General features: G+C 32.1%; 2 protein-coding genes across 7 annotated transcripts; both read left to right on the top strand.

Moving 5' to 3' along the window:
• Positions 1-3,398: 3,398 nt before the first annotated feature.
• Positions 3,399-6,408, top strand: LOC138348313 (S-adenosyl-L-methionine:benzoic acid/salicylic acid carboxyl methyltransferase 2-like). The gene is made up of 4 exons (XM_069297223.1): positions 3,399-3,554; positions 3,814-4,242; positions 4,623-4,877; positions 5,880-6,408. The coding sequence occupies exons 1-4, from the start codon at positions 3,480-3,482 to the stop codon at positions 6,216-6,218; spliced, it is 1,098 nt and encodes a 365-aa protein (XP_069153324.1). The 5' UTR covers positions 3,399-3,479; the 3' UTR covers positions 6,219-6,408.
• Positions 6,409-10,497: 4,089 nt separating this feature from the next.
• LOC138348312 (uncharacterized) lies at positions 10,498-21,000 on the top strand. Of its 6 annotated transcripts, none has more exons than XR_011220762.1 (6): positions 10,498-10,538; positions 10,718-10,817; positions 11,648-11,707; positions 12,249-17,153; positions 19,729-19,805; positions 20,717-21,000. XR_011220762.1 is itself a non-coding variant. In XM_069297220.1 (6 exons), exons 4-5 carry the CDS (start codon positions 12,542-12,544, stop codon positions 19,773-19,775), a joined length of 1,338 nt encoding a protein of 445 aa, XP_069153321.1. In that variant the 5' UTR covers positions 10,498-10,538; positions 10,718-10,817; positions 11,648-11,707; positions 12,249-12,541; the 3' UTR covers positions 19,776-19,805; positions 20,717-21,000. The 6 variants fall into 6 exon arrangements, 3 of the variants coding, with proteins under 3 accessions (XP_069153321.1, XP_069153323.1, XP_069153322.1); XR_011220761.1 differs by having other exon boundaries at positions 12,249-18,945; XM_069297220.1 differs by having other exon boundaries at positions 12,249-13,832.
• Positions 21,001-22,081: the final 1,081 nt, after the last annotated feature.

Below are 22,081 nucleotides of genomic sequence, written 5' to 3'. Positions count from 1 at the left end.
AATTAATACATGCATTATTTTAATTAATACACTCTAGCAAACAACATAAACCAAAGAATCAACTCACAAACATAATATACCAGGCAAATACAATATAATCATGTTAGGCTTAAGTCATCGACGAACACTTAAAATTGTTCGCATAATTCACTTATACACTTCGACTATGGCTTGTGCCTATTGAACACCTAAATTATTCAAAATATGTGTCTATTAAACACAAAATACTGATGTGGCAAGTAACTGTATGTCACTGCTACCAAGCGCGTGAATAGATTGTGATTTTATTTTTTATTTATTTTTAGATAAGTTGGTGCCTATTTTTTAATAGGAAAAATTTCATATATGGCAAACTAAATTTATGAAATGACATTATATGGGTATAGTTTACATAATTACATTTTATAAGTATAGTATAGTTTGTTATGTAGCATTTCATTTTGTATAAAACGTTTTTTTTTTAAAATTGTACTATATTTTACTTTTTCATTAAATAGTAACAATAGCCCAAAATGTGGTAACAAACATAGCCAAAAAATATGGTAACAAACATTTACATAATCCCATAATTTAAGCTAAACATTTAAAATCAAATATTTTCTCAAAAAGAATTCTATTGCAACTAAAAATCCATACAAACTTGTTTCTGGGAAACTAAACTTTTTAATATATATAAAGTTTATATACGAATGTAAATAAATTGAATATAAATTGTTTAATTTGCACCAAATTGTAAAGTAATTATTATATGCATATACACAAAAATCTGTCAAACAGTTTTGTATATATTAATGTAAAATACAAAAAATATTGGGATTTAAAACAAATTATTATACAAATAATTGTACCATATTTTTTTTAAGTAATTACTTATATACATATATAACTAGTTCAATATAAAAAAAAACCGTATATATATATAAACAAAGTTATATACAAATGTAAATAAAATGAATATAGAAATATATAAAAAATTGTATATGTATAAATAAATTTATGTACGAATGTAAATAAATTGAATATAAACTGTTTGATTTGTATTAAATTAATTATTATATACATATATAAGTAAATATATATGTATAAATAAAAATATGAATATAGAACTTGTTTATACACAAATCCCTAAAGCAGTCTTGTATATAAAAACGTAAAATACAAAAAAAAAATAGTGATTTAAAATAAATTATTATACAAATATAATCAAGTAATACAATTTTAATCACCGAAATACAATTTGTAGTTTGAAAGAAAAAATAATAATTTTCATTTGAATGGTAAAGTGAGCACATAAAATGTAAAAAATATTTGTATACAATTAAAATGAAAACATAACAAAAGAAAGTTGATCTAATAGAATGAAAAAAGGATTTTTTTTTTAAATTGTTAATGATGCAAATTTTAAGTGATATATTCTTTCTCTAAAAACTATTATCTCACTTTTTCATCATACTACTTTTTTGTATTTATATATTATTATACAATATTCTAAATAAAAACTAGAATAAATAGAAATACGAATAAAATACATATTGAAATGAATATAAACTAATAAAAATAAGATAAAGATTATGGAGGAAAAAAAAAGTTTGAGTTTTATTTGAAAATGTAACTGATAGAAAATTAAGTGATCTTTACCTTTTTTTGAAATATTATCTCTATTAATTTTCTTCCTTTTGTTATTAAATAATTCTATTCTTTAAATAAAAATAAATAATAAAAACAAAAATAAGATACATAACAAATTAAAATTTTGACATTTTTACTAAATATTAAAAGTGTTGCTAATTACTCATTTTAAATGTTAAAATATTGACATTTTGAAAAATTTTCCTTAAATCAAAGGGTGGTTAGGTGGGGCAGCAGAAATTTTCTTTTTTAATCTTTTTCTGATTATTAAATGGAGGTTTGAAGGTATTTTTCATTTTTTTAAAAATAGAGACGTTAAATTTTATTGGTAGACTAAGTCCATGTGCCACGTATCGTAATTTTATTTGTGATTATTTTAAAAAAAATGCGCTTGAATTACACGCAGGACATATTTTTAAAAAGTTTTCATTTTATGTTTAATCGATACATATTCCTTAAAAAAAGGGGGAGCTTAAGAGAAAAGTTGAAAATGGAAAGCTACGTATATAATTGATGTAAACATAAAGGTTAGGGTAAACAAATATTTTGTCAAAAATTGGCTTAAGAAAGAAATGCTTAAATCATATCCTATGAATCAAAACTTTGTTTCACTTAAATCAAAATATTAGCTCTACAAAGTGGACCAATATCTAGCACGTCAACTATATATGCATGTTTACAATGCCTCAATTGAAGAAAAAGAAAGAAGATAAAATTAGGCTAAGGCATGCATATATCACTTCTCTAATAGAGATTCAAGTATATGCGGTGACATAACCTACACCGATCTAGTAGTATATCTCTTGACTTACTCCTTCAAGATATACACAACAATCCATAAACATGAGGTTGCACCAATTCTGCACGCCGTTTTGATTTCAAAATTAGAATGTTCTCTCCTTCCTGATATCTAAATATGTACAACTCAACCAATTTCAGATTTACTTAAGAACACCTTAATTCATTCTAACATATAAATATTTTCTTTTAAATAAGAAAATATATTTGAAGACTTAAAATATTTTATTTATCTCAATTAATATTTTTCTATCATCTCCTACCCAACACAAAGGAAGGTGCACCATTATTTACAGGTGAAGAAGTCTTTCACCCATCAATATTGGTTAGATATTAGATAAGGAGTAGCTAGCTAGGCAGTAAAGTGATAGATATATGTGATAGATATTACATAAAGTTAAAGTGTTGTACCGAACAAATTTATTAGCCCCCCACCAAACAAGAGTTGCGGAGTTAAAAGGATAAAAAAAATTGTCAAAAATTTAAAAGAGTATATTAATTTTTTTTTTAAATCAAAAAGGTAAAATCGCTCACGATGTAGCGATTTTGGCCGTCTGAAAAAAGCAAAATCACTGCAATAGCAGCGATTTCTTAAATTTGCTTTTTGAAAATAAAAATAAATAAATAAACAAATCGCTCCACATGTAGCGATTTCCAAAATTAAAAAAAATTATTTTTTTATAAGTCGCTGCTTCTGCAGCGACTTCCATTAAAAATTTTAATTTTTCTTTATTTTTTTAAAAAAATTGAATAATTTTTTTTTAAAAAAAAATCATTGGCAACGATTTTTAATTTATATATTTTTTAAAAAAATTTAATTAAATCGCTGCAAAAGAAATTAGCCAATTAAATTAAGTTTTCAAAAAAAATAAAAATTTAAGTGTAAAGCAAAAAAAAAAAAGAAGTTTAATGTCAGCAACTTATTAAAAAAATTATATTTACCTTTTGACTCCTAACTCCACCAAACAATCTATAAATTAGTAACTAATGCCCAGCTAGCTAATTGAAAATATATTAAGCCAAAAGTGGATACACACACATAAAAATAAAAGATGGAGGTCACTAAAGTTCTTCACATGAATGGAGGAATGGGAGATGCTAGCTATGCCAAAAATTCTCTGCTTCAGGTACTATATGTCACACACACTATAAGAAAACTTATTTTCCAGCAAATTTTCATACTAATTTTCAGCGACAATATTTTCAGGTACTATATGTCACACACGCTATAAGAAAACTTATTTTCCAGCAAATTTTCATACTAATTTTCAGCGACAATATTCTTATAGTAGTAACAGTTTTAGTTAAGATTTTGGCCTACCACAATTGTTATGAACTCCAGTGAGTTACATAAATAACAATGTCCTTTTTTTTGAATTGCTACAGCAAAAGGTGATCCTCATGACGAAATCAATAACAGATGAAGCCATATCTTCTCTCTACAACAACCTTTCCTCAAGAGAAACAATATGCATTGCGGATTTAGGTTGTTCTTCTGGACCAAACACTTTTTTGTCAGTCTCTCAATTCATTCAAACTATTGATAAAGAAAGAAAAAAGAAGGGACGTCATAAGGCGCCGGAATTTCATGTTTTCTTGAATGATCTTCCTAGCAATGATTTCAATACCATTTTTCGATTGCTACCAACATTCCATCAAAGTTTGAGGAAGCAAAATATGGGAGAAGATGGATCATTATTTGATCCTTCAAATTGCTTTGTGACAGGAGTTGCTGGTTCATTTTATACTAGACTTTTTCCTTCCAATAGCCTACACTTTGTCCACTCCTCTTATAGTCTTCATTGGCTTTCTCAAGTATGTATCAATCTCTAATGCTAATATAATAATAGGAAGAAAGTCTTAAATATGTGTTATTTGTTAAAAATTAATCTCACTTAAGTCATTTTCATTTGAAAAAAATATTCATTTATGTCATTATTTAATTGAGTTTTTTTTACTTATTAAAAAAAATAATTACGTGCTATTGGCCACTAATGAAATTGAGTTTGCAAAATCAGAATAGTTTTCCGTTAACAAATAATGACACATATAATATGAATTTTTTTTCAAATGAAAATGACTTAGATGAGCCAAACTTATAACTTTTAACTGAAATACCATAAATAAGTCATTATTTATTGATTTAAATGATACATATGTTTCGATCTTTTAAATATCAGTTATTAATTGTATAGGTTCCCGATGGAATAAAGAATAATAAGGGAAATATCTATCTAACAAGTACAAGCCCAGCAAGTGTTCATAAAGCATATTATGAGCAATTTGAGAGAGATTTTGTAACATTTTTAAAGTATCGCTCAGAAGAATTGATGGAAAATGGGCGTATGGTATTGACCATGTTGGGCAGAAAAAATGAAGATCGCTTCAGCCAAGGGTGTTCCTATGAGTGGGAACTTTTGGCTACGACGCTCAAGCTTCTGATTGCACAGGTAAGTGTGTGTTTTTTTTTTATTAAACAAAAATTAAGAAAAAAGATACTTTAATAATATTAATGGGCACCATTGATCCAGGGTAAGTGGTTGAGAATTTTGAGATTTCAGATTTAAAATTTAATAGTAATAAAAAAAATATTGGGTGATTCTTTCTATTTGTTCTAACTTTGGTGGACGGGGTTATATCATATTTGTTGATGGTAGGAGTTGACAGATATCACATATAGTTAATCGAGGTGCACGAGTAGAAGGTGACATGTATTTCATAAAATTAATCGAGATCAATAAAATTAGTCCGGACACCACAATCATCTTTATGAAGCTAGTTACTTGGTATATGTTTGGCAAGCATCCCATAGAGTTAATAGAGGTGCACGATTAGTAGGTGACTTTTATTCCCTGAAATTGATTGAAGTTTGGTTCGAACACCATAGTTATCTTGGTTGACCAAGTTACTTGGTAAAATGTTAGTCAAAGTTCTTATAGTTTAACTCTAAAAATAGAAACTATGACAAACAATAGTGAACGGAGGGAGTATTTGTTGTTGGTGAGAGGTGGTTGGCATCCCTTTGAGTTAATCAAGGTGCACAGATAGGAGGTGACATGTATCTCATTAAATTAATCAAGGTGCACGAAATTTGACTTGGAAACCACAATTATCTTGGTGGACCAAATTATTTGGTATTTATGAGAGGTGGTATAAGTATTTTATAGAATTGGTTGAAGTGCACAAAAGTTAACCTAGATACCACAGTCATAAAAAAAAAGAATTATCATTGAAATTATATTATCTCTAATTATTAATAACTTCCAATTTTTAAAATCATTTTTTATCAGTTAAGATATTTTTTGTCCTAGTATAATAGCTTGTAAAAAACACACTTCTTTATTAGGTGATTTGATAATATAAATTGCTTGTGAACTAATAGTATAATATTATTTTACACTGTAGTATACATATAAGTTAATGTTCATAAATAAAATAATTAATATATACAGGAATCAATAGATGAAGAAAAAGTGGATTCATTCAATATTCCTTTATACAATCCATCTCCATCAGAAGTGATGTATATAGTTGAAAAGGAGAGATCTTTCACCATTGATATCTTGAAAACTTCAGAAATTCAAAGGAATTCTTGTGATGACGAGAAATACAATATGGCAAAAAGCTTTAGATCTGTGGCTGAACCTTTACTTGTTAGCTATTTTGGTCATGATGAATTGAATATGGATCAAGTTTTCCACAAGTATAACCAAGTAATTGCCAACGATCGCAAGGCGATGGAAAAAATTATGTTCGTAAATGTCACTGTTTCGTTGACCAAAATAAACTAGCTAGGGCATGCAATTCATGCATCATCACAAACTCTGACCCTAGTTGTATATATCCCGACCCCTTTAATTTGTTATTTTACAATTATTAAATTTTAATCGCTTGCGATATTATAATAATAATCTTATGTCTCACAGAGATTTATGATAATGTAATATTTATTTTCTATTCCTTAAAAACAATTATTTTCAACCAGTAGAGTTTCTATATATCTTCCAAGAAAGGAGAATATAGGGCGTCGTATTGGTCGATTCAGTCCCATTTTGAAATTTATCGATTAGACTTACTTGCTATCAAATTATAGACATGCTAAATCGATAAGCACCATTAAGATATTGGTATGAGTTAAAGTGATTATATGTTGGTGAGAATAATAAATTTTATGTTAGTGAAAATAATAAATTTTAAAAAATAATAATGTGATTATAAATTTTATTTAGATATGAAATAAATGGTTAGTAGATATAAATGTGGAATTGTTTTAACAAAATTAAACTTGTGGATCAATTTTTGTATTAAAATATCTCAAATCATGATATGGAATCATCATGTAATTTCATATCATGCTTTTTGGAGAATATGGAATCACATCTCATGAGATGGAATCAATGTGAAATCACATGTCCAAACGCTAATCCATCTCACAATACCATGTCGTGATATAATATCGCATGGCCAGATGCCTACTTAATTAACCTTTGTTGTCATCAAACAACTAACTAGACACTGAAAACATATCACCCACTTAAATACACAAATAAAATAGAATTACTCCTATTTAGATCATCAAAACACTTTAAAAATAACGTCTTTTTATAGAATATATAAGAATAACGTTAATTAGAGTATATCAGTAATATTAACATTAAAAATGCATGTATTAATATTTCATTAAATATATGTAGATTATTTCTTATGCATTGTTTGATTTGATATATTAAAAATAACATGTATTACATAAAAAATATTTATTCACAAAGATATTCTTTACAATTTTGGTGAAAAAATATAAAAAAAAATAAAATAAAATTTGAAGGGCAATAAGGTCTTTAACTATGCTAATGCATGCATTAAAGCTCCTTGCATTACTAATACATAAAAATCCATGGTATTAGTAATGCACTCCTTAACACATAATAGAGTATATAATTAAAACAAGTATTAGTTACACAAAGCATAAAAAAAATACACCAATTAATACACTCTATCAAACGACAAAAACAATAGAATCAACTAAAAAAAACAAATTTAATTTCTAATCATGGGCACCAATTGACTTTGTTTATTAATTACATGAGTGTAATTCTTTTAAAAAATAATCATTTTTTAAATATACTCTTTAATTATTACCATTTATAATAGCTTTTTAAATTTATTTTCTCCTTTCTTTCATTCTTTCTCTTTTTCTCCGTCTCTTTCTATCTTTCTCTATTTTTTAAACCTTTTTCCTTTCTTTCTGTTGTCCTATTTTTCTTGCTTTCTTTTTTGTTGCTTTTTTTCTATTGCTCTGTTTCCCTTTGTTTTCGAGTATAGTCAATGATTTATATTGTATAAAACTTATATCAATAGTTAATTAGACAAATAATATAATCGTAACAAATGAAGAGGCATAAAAAGTTACAAAATGAATTAAATTTTAATTAAAAATGTATTACAAATATATTAAAGTTGAATTATTAGAAGAGAAGTAATATAGTCGTAACAAATGAAGAGACATGAATTAAACTTCATTAAAAATGTATTACAAACATGTTAAAACTGAATTATTAAAAGATAATTAAATATGAATGAAGAATGTAGAAAACAAAAGAGCATTCTTTGATTGCATGTAAACTGAATAAAACTTGTATCAATAATGAATTAAACAAGTAACCCAATAGTAACAAATCAATCACTTAGTTGCAAAATGAAATAAATTTGTATTTAAAAATGTATTACACAAATATTAAAGTTGAGACAAAAGAGAAAATTAAACATAAATAAAAAAAATGTAACAAATGAAATATCATGATTTATGTGAATTAAACTTATATCAATAATAAATTAAAGAAATATCCAATAATAACAATAAATAAATAAAAACTGCAAAATGAATTAAATTTGCATTAGAATTATATTACATTGTATTAAATTTGAATAAGAAGAGAGAATTAAGAATGAATGAAAACACAACTAAAGACTGACAAGACAGTGATCTTTAAAGTGAATTAAACTTATAGAAATAATGAATTAAACAAGTATCCAATAGTAACAAATAAATCAAAAAACTATGAAATGAATTAAATTTGCATTAAAATTGTATTACATGGTATGAAAGTTGAATTAGAAGAGAGAATTAAGAATTAATGGAAAATGTAACTAACAAAAGACATGACAATGATCTATAAATTGATAAGTTATATCAATGATGAATTAAACAAGCTAAGTATCCAATAGTAGCAAATAAATTAAAAACTTTAAAATGAATTAAATTTGCATTAATATTGTATTATCTAATTCAACTTTAGTACAATTTTAATACTATATTTAATTTATTTCAATCTAATATTTCACCTAAAATCAATTATAAACTTAATTGAACTCTTTTAAAATTGATATATAAACTCCAACCGACATTTTCAATTATTTGTAGAAACTACCTATTCAAACTTATCACAAATTCGTAAAATTCAAATAATAAATTCAAAATTTGAAGCTTTATAACGATCATCAATGGTGAACTCTGCTTCTGTAATTTAAAAAATTTGAAATTTCTGCATAAAAACGTGAATTTAAATAAAATTTTGATATTTTTTTCTCTTTTCATCTTGTCTTTGGATAAAAATAGTGACATGGACAAAAACTGATTGAAAGAATATAGTTATTTAGATGAAAAGTTCAAAGAAGAAGAACAAGAATTAAAAAAACAAACAAGATGAAGATATCAGATAAGAGAAACAAATAGAAGAGTAAAAAAAACAAAAATAGATGAAGGTGCAGAAGAGTAAAAAGAAAGAAAGACAAAGTCGAAGAAGTAGAAGAATTAAAAGAAGAAAAAGCAAAAGGTTGCGAAAGAAGCAAATATTATATAATTTTCTTAATTAAAAAATATTATATTTAGTTAAAAAAATTATTTTATTATAAATGATAAATATTTCAATAATATAGCATATTTATGTGATTTACCCCTTAGTCATCCCAATTCCAATTGTTTCCACTTCCTTATTCCCTTTACTTCCAAGTTTTCAACTTTAAAATTATGCATTAGGAATATCGAGATCAAATTAATGCAAAGTTAATCAACAAACATATATATATAAAAATAACTTAAGCGACTAATATTGAAATAGGCTAAAAGGCTCAAAAGGCAGCTAACTTATAAGGATAAAGGTTAGGGTAAAACAAATATTTTGTCAAAAATTGGCTTAAGAAAGAAATGCTTAAATCATATCTTATGAATCAAAACTTTATTTCACTTAATTCTATACACACTAGACAAGCTCTACAAAGTGGACCAATATCTAGCACGTCTACTATATATGCATGTTTAAAATGCCTCAATTAAAGAAAAAGAAAGAAGATAAAATTAGCAAGCTCATTGGTATCACGCAATCCATCATAAGAAGATAAAGTAATAGACAACGACCTTTTGGTTGGAAATAAAATGACAAAAATGAATAAGAAATATTTAGGCTAAGGCGTGCTTATATCACTTCTCTAACAGAGATTCAACTCTATGCGGTGACATAACCTACACCGATCCAGTAGTATATCTCTTAACTTATCTCCTTCAAGATATATATAACAACCCATAAACGTGAGGTTGCACCAATTCCGCATGCCGTTTAGGTTCCAAAATTAGAACGTCCTCTCCTACCTGATATCCAAATATGTACAACTCAACCAATTCAGATTTAATTAAGAACACCTTAATTCATTCTAACATATAAATATTTTCTTTTAAATAATAAAATATATTTGAAGACTTAAAATATTTTATTAATCTCAATTAACATTTTTCATTATCTTCTACCCAACACAAAGGAACGTGCACCATTATTTATAAGTGAAGAAGTCTTTCACGTCATCAATATTGGTTAGATATAAGAATGAGTAGTAGCTAGCTAGCTATAGTAACATGATAAATAAATGTGATAGATATTACATAAAGTTAAAGTGTGGTACCAAAATATTTAATAGCCCCCCACCAAACAATCTAATTGAAAATATATTAAGCCAAAAGTGGATACACACACATAAAATAAAAGATGGAGGTCACTAAAGTTCTTCTCATGAATGGAGGAATGGGAGATGCTAGCTATGCCAAAAATTCTCTGCTTCAGGTACTATATGTCACACACGCTATAAGAAAACTTATTTTCCAGCAATTTTTCATACTAATTTTCAGCAACAATATTCTTATAGTAGTAACAATTTTAGTTAAGATTTTGACCTACCACAATTGTTATGAACTCCATTGAGTTATGTAAATAACAATATCCTTTTTTTTGAATTGCTACAGCAAAAGGTGATCCTCATGACGAAATCAATAACAGATGAAGCCATATCTTCTCTCTACAACAACCTTTCCTCAAGAGAAACGATATGCATTGCGGATTTAGGTTGTTCTTCTGGACCAAACACTTTTTTGTCAGTCTCTCAATTCATTCAAACTATTGATAAAGAAAGAAAAAAGAAGGGACGTCATAAGTCGCCGGAATTTCATGTTTTCTTGAATGATCTTCCTAGCAATGATTTCAATACCATTTTTCGATTGCTACCAACATTCCATCAAAGTTTGAAGAAGCAAAATATGGGAGAAGATGGATCATTATTTGATCCTTCAAATTGCTTTGTGACATGAGTTGCTGGTTCATTTTATACTAGACTTTTTCCTTCCAATAGCCTACACTTTGTCCACTCCTCTTATAGTCTTCATTGGCTTTCTCAAGTATGTATCAATCTCTAATGCTAATATAATAATAGGAAGAAAGTCTTAAATATGTGTTATTTGTTAAAAATTTATCTCACTTAAGTCATTTTCGTTTGAAAAAAAATATTCATTTATGTCATTATTTAATTGAGTTTTTTTTACTTATTAAAAAAATAATTACGTGCTATTGGCCACTAATGAAATTGATTTTGCAAAATCAGAATAGTTTTCCGTTAACAAATAATGACACATATAATATGAATTTTTTTCAAATGAAAATGACTTAGATGACACAATAAATGTTGATTTCCTTTATTGATGAAACTTAAATAGTAAGTGTGTGTATATATATATATATATATATATATATATATATATATATATATATACTTGTACAATCTAAGAATTTATTTTCTTATATAACTCTCGTCACTACTTCTTCGTTGTCGGTCAATGAGACATACTGGGTGCACGTGGTTTCGTACTCATACTACGCTTGTTGCACTCTTTGTGGTGCAGATTCGATTCCGAGTAGAAGCACATCTCGTGGAGCAATTTGAGTCCGAGCTTGGAGTTGTGGTGAGCTGCTTGGCTGTTCCGTGGACCACATCTCCCTCTATCTTTTATCTATTCTGTTATTAGTATTCAAACAGGATATTCCTTATGTTAGATTTGTCATTTAGTTTCAGACTTGCACCGAATTTTAGAAGCTCTTGTACTTAAGACACCAATTCTTGGGGTGATATATTTTATCTTCCGCATTTCGTACTTATAAGGAACTCAATGTTGGAGATTCTTGCTAAGCGTTGGTCTTTTTTTACTCATTTGTTGGTTTAGTTGGGTTAATATGTTGGGTTGGCTTACCTATTGGTTGGGAACATAGGTGCCATCACGACTCGCAAAATTTGGGTCGTGACAAATTTGGTATCAGAGCCCTAGGTTCATCGGTCTCAAGAGTACAAGAGCAATGTCTAGTAGAGTCTTGCGGATCGGTATGAAGACGTCCATACGTATCTTCGAGAGGCTATAGGACATTTAGGAAATAATCTGTTCTTTTATTCATTATCGTGCACACTTGACCTTGTAGAAATTCTAATCTTGATATTTCATTCTCTCTCAGATGGCGAGGAATCGTACATCGGCAAGTGGTGGTCAGGATCCTATTCCTGCGCCTGCTTCTGGGAACACTGTCCGAAGTAGAGGTAGGAGATGAGCTTGAGGTTGGGGTAGGGGCCGTGTTGCAGCACCTGTGGATGTTCAAGTACCAGTAGCTACCCAGGGTCGTGATAGGGTCGTACCTCCTGATGCAGAGGTTATTCATGGGGATGTGCAAGATCGTGTCGAGGGGGATGAGCCAGCTCAGGCTCCAACCAGTACTATTGTCCCCCAGTGCTTCAAGATACCTTGGCTCGTATGTCAGGAATCCTAGAGGGGATGGCCCAGGTAGGAGCTTTGCCTGTCACTTCTGATGGCTCACAGACCCGTGTTGGAGGTCAAACTTCAGATCCGATAGTTGCTCCAGATTCTCAGACTCCCAGGACTCAGCCAGCTGCCGTTGTAGCTCCTCGTTTGGATAGTATAGAGTTTCCAGATATGACATCACATTTGGTGAACAGGCCTTCTATGACTATTGATGAGCAAAAGATGTTTGGGAGGTTCAGACTAATGAATCCTCCTACTTATACTGGTGACTTAGCTGAGGATGCATATGAATTCATAGTTAGTTGTCATGAGAGGTTGCATAATCTTGGATTAGTCGAGTCTCATGGAGTTGACTACACAGTGTTTCAGATGACTGGCTCTGCTAAGCAGTGGTGGAGGGATTATATTAGTAGTAGGCCAGCTGGATCCCATCCACTATCCTGGACTGAGTTTACTCAGGTATTTCTATCCAAATTTGTTCCACGCAGTGAGAGGGAGCGCAAGAGGGGTTTGCAGCAAAATGGTATGTCAGTTGCAGAGTATGAGGGTAAATTTCATGCCTTGGCTAGGCATGCTTCGATGATACTTCCCACAGAGGCTGAGAGAGTGAGGAGGTTTGTTAAGGGGTTGATCATTCCGATCCGTCTAGGAGTTTCTCAGGTTGCTATTTCTGGTGTTCCATTCCAGAAAGTGGTAGATGCTGCTAAGGAGTTGGAGATGATTCGACGTGAGGGATTTGAGCAGCTAGAGGGAAAGAGGACTCGTTATTCAGGTGATTATGGTGGTGCTCCGCCTAGGAGTCGGGGTTACTTGGGCAGAGGTTATCACCCTCAGTCCAGCAGACCCATTCATGCTGCTATACCAGCGTCTGAGGCTGGTTACGCTGGGCATAACTCTTCGAGCTCGATACATACTTCACAGGGTTCATCTTCTAGACCTGTAGTTCGTGGAGGGCATTCTGGTCATTCCGGTTCCTCTCACCAGCCGGCGTATCGTAGGGGTTGCTTTGAGTGTGGTGATATGGGACACTTTGTGAGAGACTGCCCTAGGACCAGACGTGGTGGCTTACATCAGGGTTCTCAGGTTTCGACTTCCAGGGCTGCACAACCTCCAGCTAGGGGTGGTGCACAGAATGGTAGAGGCGGTTCTCATTTAGGTAGAGGTGGTTCTCCTTCTGGCCGAGGTGGTGGTCGTGGAGGTTCACAATCTGATGGAGGTCGTTCTCACTGTTATGCTTTTCCAGGTAGGCCAGAGGCTGAAGCCTCAGATGCAGTTATCACAGGTATTATCCCGGTTTGTCATCGACCAGCTACTGTATTATTTGATCCAGGCTCTACTTATTCTTATGTGTCTACATATTTTGCTCCTAGTCTGGATATATTGTGTGAGTCTCTTGATTTGCCGATACGTGTTTCTACTCTTGTCGGGGATTCTGTAGTTGTAGATCAAGTGTATCGTTTATGTACTGTTACTTTGATGGGGTATGACACTCATGCAGATTTAAAGGTCTTAGATATGATAGATTTTGATGTGATTCTTGGTATGGATTGGTTATCTTCTTACCACGCAATTTTAAATTGTCATGCCAAGACCATCACTTTAGCTATGCCTGGAATTCCTATAGTAGAATGGAGAGGTACTCTTAGTCATCCTTCTAAGGGTGTGATATCATTCCTTAAGGCTCGTCAGTAGTACAGAGAGGATATTTGGCGTACTTGGCCCACATTCGAGATACTAGTATTGAGACTCTTATGCTTGAGTCTATTCCAGTAGTGAGTGAATTTTCAGAAGTATTTCCGACCGATTTGCCAGGTCTTCCACCAGATCGAGATATTGATTTTTGTATTGATGTGGAGCCAGGCACTCGGCCTATTTCCATTCCTCCTTATCTTATGACACCAGTTGAATTGAAAGAGTTGAAGGAGTAGCTGCAGGATTTGTTGAGCAAAGGTTTTATTAGACCAAGTGTATCTCCTTGGGGTGCTCCAGTGTTATTTGTGAAGAAGAAGGATGGATCTATGCGTATGTGTATTGACTATCGGCAGTTGAATAAGGTAACCATCAGAAATAAGTATCCGATACCTCGTATTGATGATTTATTTGATCAGTTGCAGGGTGCTTCAGTTTTCTCCAAAATTGACTTGAGATCTGGCTATCATCAGCTGAAGTTTAGGGCGGAGGATATCCCTAAGACGGTTTTTTGAACACGTTATGGTCATTACGAATTTTTGGTGATGTCTTTCGGACTGACTAATGCCCCAGCCGCTTTTATGGACTTAATGAATGGAGTGTTCAGACCGTATTTAGATTCCTTTGTTATTGTCTTCATAGATGATATATTGATATACTCACGCACTAAGGAGAAGCATGAGCATCATTTGAGGATTGTTCTTGGGATTCTAAAGGAGAAGAAGCTTTATGCAAAGTTTTCAAAGTGTGAGTTTGGCTTAGTTCGGTAGAACTCTTGGGACATGTAGTGTCCAAGGAGGGTATCATGGTGGATCCTAAGAAGATTGAGGCGGTTAGAGATTGGGTCAGACCTACTTCAGTTACTGAGATTCGGAGTTTCTTGGGCCTTGCAGGTTATTATCGACGGTTTGTTGAGGGTTTCTCATCCATTGCATCTCCATTAACTAGATTGACACAGAAGGAGGTGACTTTTCAGTGGTCTGACGAATGTGAGGTTAGTTTCCAAAAGCTCAAGACTTTATTGACTACTGCTCCGATTTTGACCCTACCCGTGGAGGGAGAGGGTTTTGTCGTATATTGTGATGCTTCTCGGGTTGGTCTTGGTTGTGTGTTGATGCAGAAGGGAAGGGTGATAGCTTATGCTTCGAGGCAGTTAAAGGTTCATGAGAAGAACTACCCTATTCATGATTTAGAATTGGCGGCTGTGGTGTTTGCATTAAAGATTTGGAGGCATTATCTTTATGGTGTGCATTGTGAGGTGTTCACGGATCATCGTAGTCTCCAGTATATATTCAATCAAATGGATCTAAATTTGAGGCAGAGGAGATGGTTGGAGTTGCTCAAAGACTATGATATGACTATTCTTTATCACCCAGGCAAAGCAAATGTTGTAGTAGATGCCTTGAGTCGGAAGGCGGTAAGTATGGGTAGCCTAGACATGTTACCGGTTGGCGAGCGTCCCCTAGCTAGGGATGTCCAATCCCTGGCCAATAGCTTTGTGAGACTTGATATTTCAGAATCTGGTAAGGTGTTGGCTTATATGGAGGCTAGGTCATCCTTGTTGGAGCGAATTCGAGCTCAACAGTTTGATGATGGTGATTTATGTAAGATTAGGGACAAAGTTTTAAAAGGAGAAGCCAGGGCTGCAATTCTTGATAGTGAGGGAGTTTTGAGGATTAAAGGTCGTATATGTGTTCCTCGTACAGGTGATTTGACCAGATTGATCATGGAGGAGGCTCATAATTCGAGGTACTCTATTCATTCGGGGGCTACTAAGATGTATCGTGACTTGAAGCAACACTATTGGTGGTGTCGTATGAAGAGGGACATAGTAGATTTTGTATCCCAGTATCTGAATTGTCAGCAAGTGAAGTATGAACACCAAAAGCCTGGAGGTGTGACACAGAGGATGCCTATACATGAGTAGAAGTGGGAGCGTATTGCTATGGACTTTGTGGTAGGATTGCCGTGTACTTTGTGTAAGTTTGATGCTATATGGGTCATTGTGGATCAACTGACTAAGTCTGCACACTTTGTACCAGTTCAGACAACCTATAATTCAGAGAAGTTAGCCAAAATCTATATTCGAGAGATAGTTTGTTTGCATGGGGTTCCTATTTTTATTATTTCAGATTGTGGCACTCAATTTACATCTCATTTCTGGCGGTCTATGCAGAAGGAGTTGGGCACTCGGGTGGATCTTAGTACAGCCTTTCACCTTCAGACTGATGGTCAATCTGAGCGGACTATTCAGGTTCTCGAGGATATGTTGCGGGCATGTCTGATTGACTTTGGTGGTCAGTGGGACCAGTTCTTGCCTCTAGCGGAGTTTGCTTACAATAATAGTTATCACTCGAGCATTGGGATGACACCATTTGAGGCTCTGTATGGTTCTTGGACAAGGTCAAGTTGATCCAAGATAGACTTCTCATGGCTCAGAGCAGGCAAAAGAGTTACGCAGATAGGAAGGTTCGTGATTTGGAGTTTATGGTTGGAGAGAGGGTTCTACTTAAGGTTTCACCCATGAAGGGTGTGATGAGATTTGGAAAGAAGGGCAAGTTGAGTCCAAGGTACATTGGTCCTTTCGAGGTTGTGGAGCGTATTGGTGAGGTGGCATATCAGTTGGCTTTGCCACCTGGGTTGTCAGATGTCCATCCTGTATTTCATATTTCAATGCTTAAGAAGTATCACCAGGGTGGTGATCACGTGATTCAATGGGATTCAGTGTTACTTGATCAGAATTTGACTTTTGAGGAAGAGCCAATCACCATTATGGATAGGCAAATTCGGAAGCTAAGGTCCAAAGAGATTGCTTCAGTAAAGGTTTAGTGGAAGCATCGTCCAGTGGAGGAGGCTACATGGGAGACAGAGGCAGACATGAGGAGTAAATATCCTCATCTTTTTTAGCGTCCAGGTTAGCTCTTTTCTTTTTCCGTTCGAGGACGAACATTTGTTTAAGTGGCAGGTGATGTAACGACCCGCTAGGTCGTTTTGAGAACTAGGACTAGTTTGACTCCTTTTGAAAATTTAAAGGGGGTATTCTTAAACTATTAGATAACTATGAGTACCCAATTGATGAAACTTTTATTAAATAAATAATTAGATAATAGGTTAGTGGAGTTTCACGGTTAATAATTTCTTATTTAGAAGAAAAGGAAAACGAAAAGTGGGGAGGCGAAACCTTACCACAGGCGACCAGCGAGAGGGAGAAAAATCATAGTCATTGTTCACTTCTTTATTAGGTGATTTGATAATATAAATTGCTTGTGAACTAATAGTATAATATTATTTTACACTATAGTATACATATAAGTTAATGTTCATAAATAAAATAATTAATATATACAGGAATCAATAGATGAAGAAAAAGTGGATTCATTCAATATTCCTTTATACAATCCATCTCCATCAGAAGTGATGTATATAGTTGAAAAGGAGAGATCTTTCACTATTGATATCTTGAAAACTTTAGAAATTCAAAGGAATTCTTGTGATAACGAGAAATACGATATGGCAAAAAGCTTTAGATCTGTGGCTGAACCTTTACTTGTTAGCCATTTTTGGTCATGATAAATTGAATATGGATCAAATTTTCCACAAGTATAACCAAGTAATTGCCAATGATCGCAAGGCGATAGAAAAAATTATGTTCGTAAATGTCATTGTTTCGTTGACCAAAATAAATTAGCTAGGGCATGCAATTCGTGCATCGTCACGAACCCTGGCCCTAGTAATATATATCCCGACCCTTGTGATATTGTAATAATAATCTTATATCTCATAGAGAATTATAATAATGTAATATTTATTTTATATTCCTTAGAAGTAATTATTTTCAACGAGTAGAATTTCTATATATAAAAAGGAGATTGTAGGGTTGCATATCGGTCGGTTCGGTTCGATTTTGAAATTTATTGGTTTGACTTATCAGTTATCAGTCTGTAGACATGCTAAATCGTTAAGAACCATTAACATATTGACTTATTGATTTGGTTAAGATTTGACACAAAAAAATAAATGATTGAAAATCAATTAGAAACATAGTGACAAACCAGATAAACCATAAACATGAGTTGATAGATTGTATCTTGATTAAAAAAAATAACACTAACACCTTGTAAAATAACTAAAAGCTTGAAACTGCCAGAAATAAAAAATATGAAACTAAATCCTAAGTCAAGAACTTTATATACCGAATGATATAAATAAAATTTATTAATTTAGTATCGGGCTATTGGTTAACCTATTAATAAAAACTTTATATCGTTAAAAATCGATAACTCGATAATAAAAAAAATTAAAACTGTTAATTAAGCCAATAACCTACGACCGATGAACCATAACTTTTTATCCATTCAAATTATCAATTTTGGTGTGATTTATACATATCTAAATAAAATTTTAATTTCATATTAGTGTGATTTCAAATCATAATTTTGTATCACTGTAACGACCCGCTAGGTCGTTTTGAGAACTAGGACTAGTTTGACTCCTTTTGAAAATTTAAAGGGGTATTTTTTAACTATTAGATAACTATGAGTACCCAATTGATGAAACTTTTATTAAATAAATAATTAGATAATAGGTTAGTGGAGTTTCACGGTTAATAATTTCTTATTTAGAAGAAAAGGAAAACGAAAAGTGGGGAGGCGAAACCTTACCACAGGCGACCAGCGAGAGGGAGAAAAATCATAGCCATTGTTCAGGTAAAGATATGAGATATTCGTTCTTTTCAATTCTATATATAGTAATATATTGTCGGAGTGGTTGGCATTATGTTATTATTTTATGCTATATTGATAATGGGTGATAAGAAATAATGGGTAAGTTGGTGATGATTACTAAATTATATTACATTGTTAGCAATTGGGTTAGTATTCAAATATATATATATATATATATATATATATATATATATATATATATATATATATATATAAATCGATCGAAGTCGAATAGTTGAATGGATGCAGGTTAATGTTTTCTGTGATTTTATCAAAAGAATTTATTATATATATTGTTAGTTTCAGAATGGTAGGAATAAGATTGAGCCAATCATTGTCAATGATTGCCAATGATTGGAATTTGATAAATATTCTAGAAAATTGGCACTTGTTTACAAATGAGTTTCTGCAAAAAAAAAACGTGAAAAGGGGGGGAGGGGCGTTCCACTTCTGCCAATGGGTGGGAAGTTGGTTCGTGTTTTATTCGTATATTAAAATGCTAGTTTTTAATATATATTGGGATTGATAATTAATTATTAGGTGTTATTTTATATGATCTAACATTGAATTTTAGTCCATTTGAAGAGGTTAGAGTTATTTCTTGGCTTGAAATTTAGCAAGTATGAAAAATTTGGCATGCCAATATATATCAAGATTTGGAGTTTGTTGAAAAAAAATGAGTGAATGTTAGCGTCTATGATAGACATATAATAAATTGAATGTCTACAAAAAATTGCTTACTTACGAATATTGCAAAATTGGTAGATTGGGAACGTTCCGAAACCGTGCGAAAAGGAAAGGAAAAATCTTAAAAGATTCGTGGCACAAGCTCGGCATCTAAGGTATGTTAAGACTTGTTAGACTTGTTGAAGGACGTTTTCCTAATTAAAGATTAAAAATAAAAATAGACAAAGGGGTAAGGGGAAAATATGGTGGTCTCGTATCAATGGTGTAACGGGCATTGGTACGAGTACCGGTGTTATAAAACGGAAAATTTCTATTATAGAATGTGGATTGAAATTTGAGAATGCCAAAGCATATGGGCATTAGCTGATATATTATTGACTTGAATTCCTTGTGTGATTGTGTTTTATTTACTTCACCCGTATAGTTGAGATAATTGAGGTGGTTATGTATTATATTCATATTGATTGATTGAGATGCATCATCATCCCCTCTATTGAAACAATATTGTGCACATGCATAGAGATGAGACTGAGTATAAGTTGGGCACGTGGAGATCGTCCGTGCTGGGGATGGTGAGATGTTAAGATTGTAATTTAGGCACGTGGAGACCGTCGTGCGCAAATTGTTTGATATTATGATAGTGCGTTGAGATCGTCCGCACAAACACGTGGAGATCGTCCGTGTCGGTATATGGACCTCACGAGTCCCGTGGGTCATGAACTCTCGATGTATTTCCGAGGAGTATCATGTATATACAGTTGAATGTGTACTGGGTATTCTGAGACATATCATTACATGGCATCATATTGCATTGCATTTCATCCCATCATTCATTCTTGATGACTATATGTTTCTTTTGGTGTTTGGAAAATATTAAATGTTGATTTCCTTTATTGATGAAACTTAAATAGTAAGTGTAATATATATATATATATACTTGTACAATCTAAGAATTTATTTTCTTATATAACTCCCGTCACTACTTCTTCGTTGTCGGTCAATGAGACATACTGGGTACACGTGGTTTCGTACTCATACTACGCTTGTTGCACTCTTTGTGGTGCAGATTTGATTTCGAGTAGAAGCACATCTCGTGGAGCAATTTGAGTCCGAGCTTGGAGTTGTGGTGAGCTGCTTGGCTGTTTCATGGCCCACATCTCCCTCTATCTTTTATTTATTCTGTTATTAGTATTAAAACAGGATATCCCTTATATTAGATTTGTCATTTAGTTTCAGACTTGCATCGAATTTTAGAAGCTCTTGTATTTAAGACACCAATTCTTGGGGTGATATATTTTATCTTCCGCATTTCGTACTTATAAGGAACTCAATGTTGGAGATTCTTGCTAAGTGTTAGTCTTTTTTTACTCATTTATTGGTTTAGTTGGGTTAATATGTTGGGTTGGCTTACCTATTGGTTGGGAACATAGGTGCTATCACGACTTGCAAAATTTGGGTCGTGACAATCACGTTTCCAAACGAGATGAGACATAAAATGAATATAATTTCATTTACAAAATTGTGCAAACATGAATTTAGTAGGACACAAAATGATTACCAAATCTCAACTATCAAGTGGCAAATCCAAGAAGAGAAAAAGGAAAAAAATAAAATGAATGTGATCACTTGATTGGTTGAGGTGACAAGATGTTGATCCTATTTGGTGTGTGTGTTTGTCCTTTAGGGCACATTTTGGTTTGTAGTTTGTACCCCCACACTGTTGCAGCTGTATTCTTCAAGTGGATTGAAAATCACACGTACAGAAGGTGGCGTACGTTTTTTGGGTTTGAATTGTTGTGTGTCACCGTAAAATTTAATAAATAACAATATCAATTAGTTGGGGGTAAATTATCGATATATATTGTGGTGCAGTTTTGAAGCTACTTTATCATTAATTAAAAATTTAAACTTTGAATCTTAAATATGAAGAAAATTTGATTGGAGTATATACCATTCTAAATGAGTGTTGCGCCCTAAGATTTAGATTTACTTTTTGCACTAATGCAAGAACACTGATTGTCAATAGGATATATATAGAGAAAAAATCATTTGATTATATCATTTCTAATTTTTTTTAAAAATCTAAATTTGGTGTACTCTTTGTTACTCTTCTACAAAAATTTAATCTATAAAATATCAATATAAAAGCTTTGACCCGACCCAAAATCTACAACCCCAACGACCAAAAGGCTAATAAAAAATGAGAAAATTGTATATAATGAAAAATTAATAAATCAAATTAATTTCTACAACCATCCTTTGATTTAATTTTGTCTCGTAGCAAACTGTTTGTCAGTCACTTCTCTCCCTCAAACTCTCGCTCGCCACTCTCCTCTCTCGCTCGCTTCCTCTCACTTTTATAAATCACAAGTGTATAAAATCGATTTCTATTTGTATAAAGCGAGAGGAAATTGTATAAATACATATATTT

The sequence above is a fragment of the Solanum lycopersicum genome, chromosome 4 (assembly GCF_036512215.1).
Source record: "Solanum lycopersicum chromosome 4, SLM_r2.1".
Taxonomy (NCBI): Eukaryota; Viridiplantae; Streptophyta; class Magnoliopsida; order Solanales; family Solanaceae; genus Solanum; species Solanum lycopersicum.
Note: the sequence above shows the minus strand (reverse complement) of the source record. Positions and strands in the feature narration are given on the sequence as shown.

Bases quoted from the DNA above. Each gene is read 5' to 3' on its own strand.
- LOC138348313 (XM_069297223.1), top strand. From the start codon at position 3,480: ATGGAGGTCACTAAAGTTCTTCACATGAATGGAGGAATGGGAGATGCT. The intron at 4,243-4,622 runs GTATGTATCAAT...TTAATTGTATAG, and splicing joins GTCTTCATTGGCTTTCTCAA to GTTCCCGATGGAATAAAGAA. The intron at 4,878-5,879 runs GTAAGTGTGTGT...TAATATATACAG, and splicing joins TCAAGCTTCTGATTGCACAG to GAATCAATAGATGAAGAAAA.
- LOC138348312 (XM_069297220.1), top strand. From the start codon at position 12,542: ATGTCAGGAATCCTAGAGGGGATGGCCCAGGTAGGAGCTTTGCCTGTC. The intron at 13,833-19,728 runs GTATTATCCCGG...CAAAATTGGTAG, and splicing joins CTCAGATGCAGTTATCACAG to ATTGGGAACGTTCCGAAACC.